The following is a 7,638-nucleotide window of genomic DNA, read 5'->3' as shown; positions in this document are numbered from 1 at the left end:
GAACTTCTAAAATATTATATTAATTTAAAGCACTTGTAACACCTCTAGTGTTGTGTTTATGGGCGATGGTGACCATTTAACATCAGGTGGCCCACCTGCTCCTTTGCTTGCCCTCCCAAAAAAAAAAAACGCGCCTAATTAAGAGTCATAATTTTCAATGCCAAAGATATGTCACTGTGTAATAATTATAATTGTTCCTCATTTTTAAATTCAACATTTTCTTAAATGAATTGTAAGGAAATTACTTTTCTAATGTGAATTAAATAACTTGATGGCAGATGATTGACTTTAAAATGTAACTTGCATTTATGTTAAATTTTGTTAATGCTAAGATAAGGAAACCGTTTCAATTAAAATTATTATATTAAACGTTGAGTTATTATATCAAAAATACTCCCTCCTAAAAAATGTACTTATAAACAAACAAACATGGGTCGATTTGTAAGCTGTTTTTTGATTCAAGATTTGAATACTGTTAAAAAAAAATTGTTAATATTTCAAGTCGAAGGCCAGAAGCAACTTTCAATTGACTTCGGAAAAATAAATGTGAATTAATGAATTTATGTGGATCCTACTACAACACGTCACAATGAATTCAAAAGTAAAATTTGAAATGTGCGTTTAGTACTTTATCTATTACACTACATATTTAAGCCCAGTTGATATTGCCAAGAATGTAAGTAATATTTGTTAATACGCAATAAATAATAATATTGTACATAATTCAACAGAACTGGTATATACATAGTTTACTGATAATTTTAGGAATATTGAAATAATTGCGTTTTGTCTGAGAGCTTGGTAAGGTGTGACATTGGTAAAGTAATAATGAGTTTTCAATAAATAACACAAAATACTTTAAGGCTTTTATTTTTAGCTATTTAAGAATCCTTATTTCTATTTCCTTAACAAATACATTTATTTTCTAAGTACATGTAATATTTTAGGCAACACGTTTCATATTCAAATAATACGCCTTATTGTAGTGCCGTTAACAAAATGAGTTCCATTAAGCTTATCTGAAATGTACTGAACTTAAAGGTTAATAAGTCTATTTTTATATCTAATCGACCTCGAGCTTTCTAAAGTTTCCCGTGAGCCCTCTCATAGCGTCGCCGACAGCGTCTGCGCCTGCGCACGTATTTGCGCCTGCCCGTAACGCAGAAATAGCACCCTCTCGCGCCGCTTCACTGTACATTTCCAAGCGCACCGCCATCTTGTCGTTTAGCAGGAGAATATCTCGCTTGCTGGCGAGTTCTTCTTTCCATAGTTCTGAAATAGTTTCGTAATTTAAGTTAAAATTTGTAGATCGATTATATAATATTAATTACGTTTGACTATGATGAGTTAGAAATAAATTACAGATATTTATAATGTAATGCAAAGATAATAAAATCACGCTCACCAATCATTTCTTTCATGGGCATGGTGCCGCCATATTCCAAAGGTAATAACTGCTTATCGATTTCAACATCTTCAACAGCGGTGTATAATTTTACACGCTTCCTTATTTTTTCCGAGATAAGAGCCATTCCGAAATCCAGGGCAAATTTAATTGTAGGATGCACATTGACTCCGTATATTTCTTTGTGTCGTAATGGTATTGTTTTCTGAAATGAGTAATTATGCGATGAAACAAACTATGAAAATTAATTAGGACGCATTGGGTATCAGATCATTCTTCGAGTGGATAGGCAAATGAAAAAATGTATCTACACTTTTATACCTACACATATCCGTTATTAAAACGTCGGTACAAATTATGGCATTTCATTCCTCAACAATATAATGTATTGCATTGCATCTAAAATTTATATATATTGTGTTGACTACATACTAATGACAACTATTCCGCAAATTACATCTGCGAACGTGTAATTTAGAAAACCGGACTAAGTGGCTCGTTAGCTTTATAACCTACCTCGCCGTTCTTCACAATCCGTACAGCTTCTTTTGGTGTGAAAAGTGTTAGGTGAGGGAAGCTGACTCCTGCTCCATCTGCATAGTGGACAATGCCTCGCACTTGGCACTCCTCGTCCTCCATGAGCGTCTCATAGCATGTAGCCATGACTCTGCACATGTCTTGATTTGTGTATTTGTAGGGGTCGAATACACCTGGGAGAAAACTGAGGTTAACATCGATCTCGGAAAGTATACGTAGGTATAGTAACGGTAATATATTCTGGTGCCTATTGCCACTATAATTGGCCAATCTTGATAACTACGTAGTATATGCGATAGTAGTTACATGAAATTATAGCTGCCACTCTAATTAGTATTTGAAATAAATTCATAAGTACCAGGACGATAGATGACAACACGCCGACCACGTTTGTCTTTGAAGGGGCTCACAAAGATGTACCTGTGAAAAATAACATATTTTATCAAACGTATATAGTATATATATATACTTATATAGAATTTTATTGAAGTAAACAAAATAACTGGAAAAAATAAGTTCATAAACTATGATTCATAAATGACGAAATACTATATTGTATTTAGGTTTGGTACGTTTGATGCTAATGTTTTAAAAAATTCAGAAATTATTAGGTCACTGATTTTAGGGCTTTAAGAGGCATCTAATTAATTTATTTCTGCTTAAAGTTATTTTTAATATGCACTAATATTTAACTCGACTCAAAGTAAAAGAACTATCACGTTAAGCGCGTGCTTACCCAAGATTAATAATTTCCATGATAACTGGTAACTTGTAGTCCAGCTGGTTAAACGCAATGCCCCAGGATTGCCTCAGGAGTATATAGCGTTCAATGGCCTCTTGGACCATTGGTACGCTGAACTTCTTCGTGCGAAGGAACCGTAGCAGGAAGTTTGAATCTGAAAGTTTTTTGAAATAAAGTTTCAGTTTATAAAGGTATTCCTAGATTTTGATATAAAGGTTTTTTTATACACTATAATTATCTTTGTTAATAAGTATGTAATAAAAAATCATTCAGTTATAGTAGAACAGTCATAAATTACGATTGTCAGTCTCTAGGAATCAATTGTGAACTTCTTCAGACATTCAGAAAATTTAATCCCTAGTAGGTAATATGAAATTATATGAACAGAGGTAATACGAAAGTTACTCTGTATGTCTGTATCTTCTCCACGCTTAAAACACTCGACCGATTTGGATAAAATTTGGAACAGATAAAGTTTGAGACCCGAGAAAGAACACCACGGGCACTGGAACTATACGCGGAAATAGCCTGGAGATTCTGTTTTTTTTTTAATATGCGTGTGAAACCACGAGAGCAAAGCTAGTAGTATTATAAATGTAGAGTTTCAAATAGTAGTAAGAGAAATAGATTAATAAATTCACCGTTAGACTTCATATTAATTTTATTATAATTAAATTTAGCTACTAACCCATTCGTACAGCCATGAATTTAGGATGTTGCTCGATCCAGTTCCTGAGAGCTTCAAGGGCTTGAGACCGTGAATTCTCAGTTTCTCGGAGCTCCTCTTCAGCAATCGCCTGCGTCTCCTCCGAGAGAGTACATTGGTACTCGTCTGCTGGGGTCAGGTGACGCTTTGTTAGACTGCGGGACATTTTGTTTCTGAAAAAAAAAAATTATACCTAAGTATCTATAGAAATACTTTTATTAAAAAAAATGATTTATGTGTGTGTTACACCTACTGTAAATATTATTATATTATTATTATAGTATTTTTGTATTATGTTTGATAAGAAATCAAATATCAATCAAAATTCGAATACGTACTCTTCGACAATAAGTCATTCTGTGTTACTGAATTTAGACCTAAACAATGTTTGTTCAGAACTAAAAACCATAGAAATAACGACATTTACGTTTACTAAGCACGAGTCACGTATAAGAGCCAGAAATAGCGATGCCTTAACAAATAATTATGATAGTCATGATAGCCATTTCTGTAGACATTATGTAAAAAGCTCATCCGCTGATAAATACTCTTCAATTTCATAAGTCACTTGCAAAATTATTTACTTACAATCTGTATGGAGCAAGATCATATTTGCGAGCTCGCTCCGCCCCCCACGCTCTTAAGCAAGCGGCTACATTCGATTCTTAGGCAACGATATAATTTTTCGTGGTTACATAAGCGCTGATATTTAATGTCTAGTGCTTTGTGTTTAATTCAAATAAGTATAAAGGGCAGAAACATCTTGCGTAGGCACGTTTAACAATTACATGGATATTCCCGGACAACGCATTAATTTCTAGCTTTAAAACCTCTTTCAAGATAATGTTAATAGATAGAATAAGATGATGTATGCAGTGATATATTATATTTAAAATTAAAATACTGATTTTAAATAGTTTGTTCAATAATAAAATAAGTATAGATTAGATACTTCAACTTAATTTAATGTAACCCCTATTTTACCATTGACCTAATTCACGTAATACCAGTTGAGCTGATTCAATGCGATTTAGAGGCAGAAATTAATTTAACGCATTGAATATCACATAAGATCTCAATTTAATTAACAAAGATAAATATGCAGTTAATCGGTACGAAGATTCGAAATGTTTTCTATTAGTTTAGTAAATATTACTTTTATTATATTAAGTACTGTTTTATTATTTTAAAAGCAATGAAATAATTTTTCTTCTAATATTCACTACCTGTCTAGTCTATTTGATAGCTTTATTATCAATAAGGCTTGTTTCCTTAATGTACTTGCATTTTCTTTAACCTTTATTTTCATATGCGGGAATCGACTTGTCTGTACGCTTTTTAAATTTAAATATCATCATCACCAAGACACAGGTAACTACTGTATTAATATAGGACATCAATTCAAATTTTGGAGATTAATCATAATATCTTTTATATTGATATATTGAATTGGTAGGAACTTAGTGGTGTTGCATGGGTTACAGATCATTAGCTTTTTGATTTTATTATTATTGAATAGCTTTTCCTGACCACCTCCTTGGTACAGTGGTTAACGCGTGAGCGTAGAACCAAGGGGTGCTGGGTTCGATTCCCGGTGGGGACGCACAAAAAAAAATGTCTCGGTCTGGCAGGACACAGAAGGCTGATCACCTACTTGTCCCTAAAGAAAATCGATCAGTGAAACGGATGTACATCATCTGCCCCATACCCCACTAGGGGACACGGGACTTCACTTTTGAATAGCTTTTCGCACGCGGCTTCGCTCAAGTAGACTACAAAATTTTGTAACTAATAAGAAGATATTTTTACGATTTTTGATGAGTATATTGCGTTTCGTCCGTTTTTTTAGCAAAATACATTTTTAAAAAACCTTTACTACTAGATTTGTAAATATCTACCCATTGACACAATTACTAACTTCATGACATATTCGCGATTTCTTTTATACCTTGGCATAACGTATGAATAGTCGCTTCAAAAACTATTTTTTTTTAATTAAATGTAGCATATTAGTTGAATTTAATATTGGTCTTTTACCACATAAAATATTATATATAATCTATCCAATGGATTTTGCGCGACTGACTCACATAAAAGCAGTCAATAAAGGAAATAAAACAAAATTACTAGCCATAGTTTTGACGGCTTTAGAACATCCATATTGCATAGAAATTAGTATTTTTAAGATATATTTAATATACGGACATAACAGATTAAATCATTACCCACATCTTTTTCAAATATGCATTTAAATAGTAAAGTGAAAATTAGGATTATATCAGTAAAATTTTATAAAAAATATACATAATAAATTATATATTTTTTTGATAATTTACTATGTTAATGAATATTTTACTCTGAAAAAGCATAACTTTATTGTTTTAAAAATTATTTATTATGAATGGAAATGGAGTTATACCTGCACTTTTCGAAACACAGAAATTTTGAGACAATTTTGAGAAACCAAAACTTTTTACAACAATATCTATAAAATCGTCGCAAACAATATAATTAGTACAAAATCGCTTAGCATATACGCACTGCAAATCTCAATTGTAATGAATAATTACTTACCTGAATTATTAGGTATCCACTAATGTTCCAGACAATTCGTGTGATTTTAAATCACGTCCGCTCTCGGCGGTTTTTGGCGGACACTGGCCGTTGGTGCAACCTGGTGCGTTGTTTTGCTTTTTGATGATGAAGTCTTTCTGGTACCGTGGGTTTGTGGTTTACTAGGGTTGGCAAAAATTATATACGCCAAATTTTAAGGGTTAATCGCACGTTTTGGTATCATATTTGCATATTTATATGTATACATATTAAAATTTCGATTTCTTTCATGTAACGATTACTTAACGGGAAGTTACTTATGTGGTCAAAAATAATATTACCCCCTGTGCCCCTCGGTTTTACTCACGAAGTACCTGATGATATATATTCTAAAACCATCCTCAATAAATGAGCCATCTAGTACTGAATCAATTTTTTAAATCTGATCAGTAGTTCTTGAGATTAACACGTTCAACCAAACAGACCAGCTAATAAAATCTTCATATTATAATCTTAGTATAAATTTTAATATTAAAAAAAGTACAAGCAACGGGTAAGAAGCTGCACTTATTAGAAAGAATACTTCATGTTTTGATGGTGATATAGCATTAGCGCGAACGAGCTAATATTTTTTGCGTGGTTGGTAACCCTAGTTACAGTCATTACATTACGTACTTAACTCAGTAATCAATGTACAGATTTGTTTTATATTCGTGAAATTTCAATAAAGCCTCACAGATATTGGTTTCGAAGATAAATGTACAAAAAGATTGTTAAATAAAAAATAATGGAAAACGATGACTCATTTATTTACTGCGGTGTCTTTCTTCGAATATTTTGGCTGTATTTAGGTATTGCACGTGTAGTATTAAACCTAATGGTATTAAAAACAATCAATGTCATATTATCCACATCATCTTGAATATTGTATAAAGAAATTTATTTACGATGAAAAATTGCATACGCCTAAAATCTAATTTCTGGTAGCCCAAATGTTATATAATTGTTCCAAACTGTACCGCGGACATTGCGTCGATTAAGGTCGTCAGATTCGTTTTATTGTAGCCACATCTCGGAAAATGAGACATGCAACCTTTAATTATATTGTTACTATGTGCTAATAAAATTTAGGTAGGTTTAGGCAATTTTGAATGGAGCGAGTGTAGTAAGATATAATAGCACTGCCCACTGATAGTTGCGTTATATATCGCCTGTGTTATCGTATATCAAGGTAGGTACTACTTAGGTATATCTCATTCACGAACTACATGAAAATTGCATATCGTTTAACATCATAAACCGTCAAATTATTGTATAGTGAGCTATTAGTAAAGGGAGATTAGTTTCGATTTCCACCATCTTAGAAGTTGGTTACCAAAATGAACTTACAACATGCATTGTGCGAAAGTGACAGCAATCGAAGTTTACTGAAGAGAGAAGGGGATAAATTATACGGCTTTCTTACGTCATTCATTGTGACATAAGCTTGGAGTTACTGACCCACATTGAACCGATGATTTTATAAATAACGTATTAGGTCATTTTAACGCCTTACTCTTTAGAATTTCTGTTCATTACTCGTAATTTTATGAAACTTTGTTTATATTGATGGACGTATCTGTAATCTCAGTAAATTAGTCTATTACATCAGTGTACGTAATGTATGAGCCTTTATTCTAATAGGTATATATGAAC

The 7,638-nt window shown here is 32.5% G+C and overlaps 1 protein-coding gene across 1 annotated transcript; it reads right to left on the bottom strand.

Moving 5' to 3' along the window:
- Positions 1-853: 853 nt before the first annotated feature.
- On the bottom strand, positions 854-6,093 carry LOC119835708 (alpha-tocopherol transfer protein-like). Its single transcript, XM_038360686.1, has 7 exons — positions 5,965-6,093; positions 3,373-3,563; positions 2,679-2,838; positions 2,301-2,362; positions 1,922-2,115; positions 1,406-1,610; positions 854-1,272 (listed from the first exon to the last, which is right to left on the bottom strand). The coding sequence occupies exons 2-7, from the start codon at positions 3,554-3,556 to the stop codon at positions 1,064-1,066; spliced, it is 1,014 nt and encodes a 337-aa protein (XP_038216614.1). The 5' UTR covers positions 3,557-3,563; positions 5,965-6,093; the 3' UTR covers positions 854-1,063.
- Between the last annotated feature and the right edge of the window lie 1,545 nt (positions 6,094-7,638).

This window comes from Zerene cesonia, chromosome Z (assembly GCF_012273895.1).
Source record: "Zerene cesonia ecotype Mississippi chromosome Z, Zerene_cesonia_1.1, whole genome shotgun sequence".
Classification (NCBI taxonomy): Eukaryota; Metazoa; Arthropoda; class Insecta; order Lepidoptera; family Pieridae; genus Zerene; species Zerene cesonia.
This window is presented reverse-complemented; position numbering and strand designations above follow the sequence as displayed.

Coding starts and splice junctions, on each gene's coding strand:
- LOC119835708 (XM_038360686.1), bottom strand. CDS start 3,556: ATGTCCCGCAGTCTAACAAAGCGTCACCTGACCCCAGCAGACGAGTAC. Junction 2,839..3,372: donor ATTCATGGCTGTACGAATGG/GTTAGTAGCTAA, acceptor AAAAACTTTCAG/ATTCAAACTTCCTGCTACGG. Junction 2,116..2,300: donor TGTTGTCATCTATCGTCCTG/GTACTTATGAAT, acceptor GTTTTCTCCCAG/GTGTATTCGACCCCTACAAA.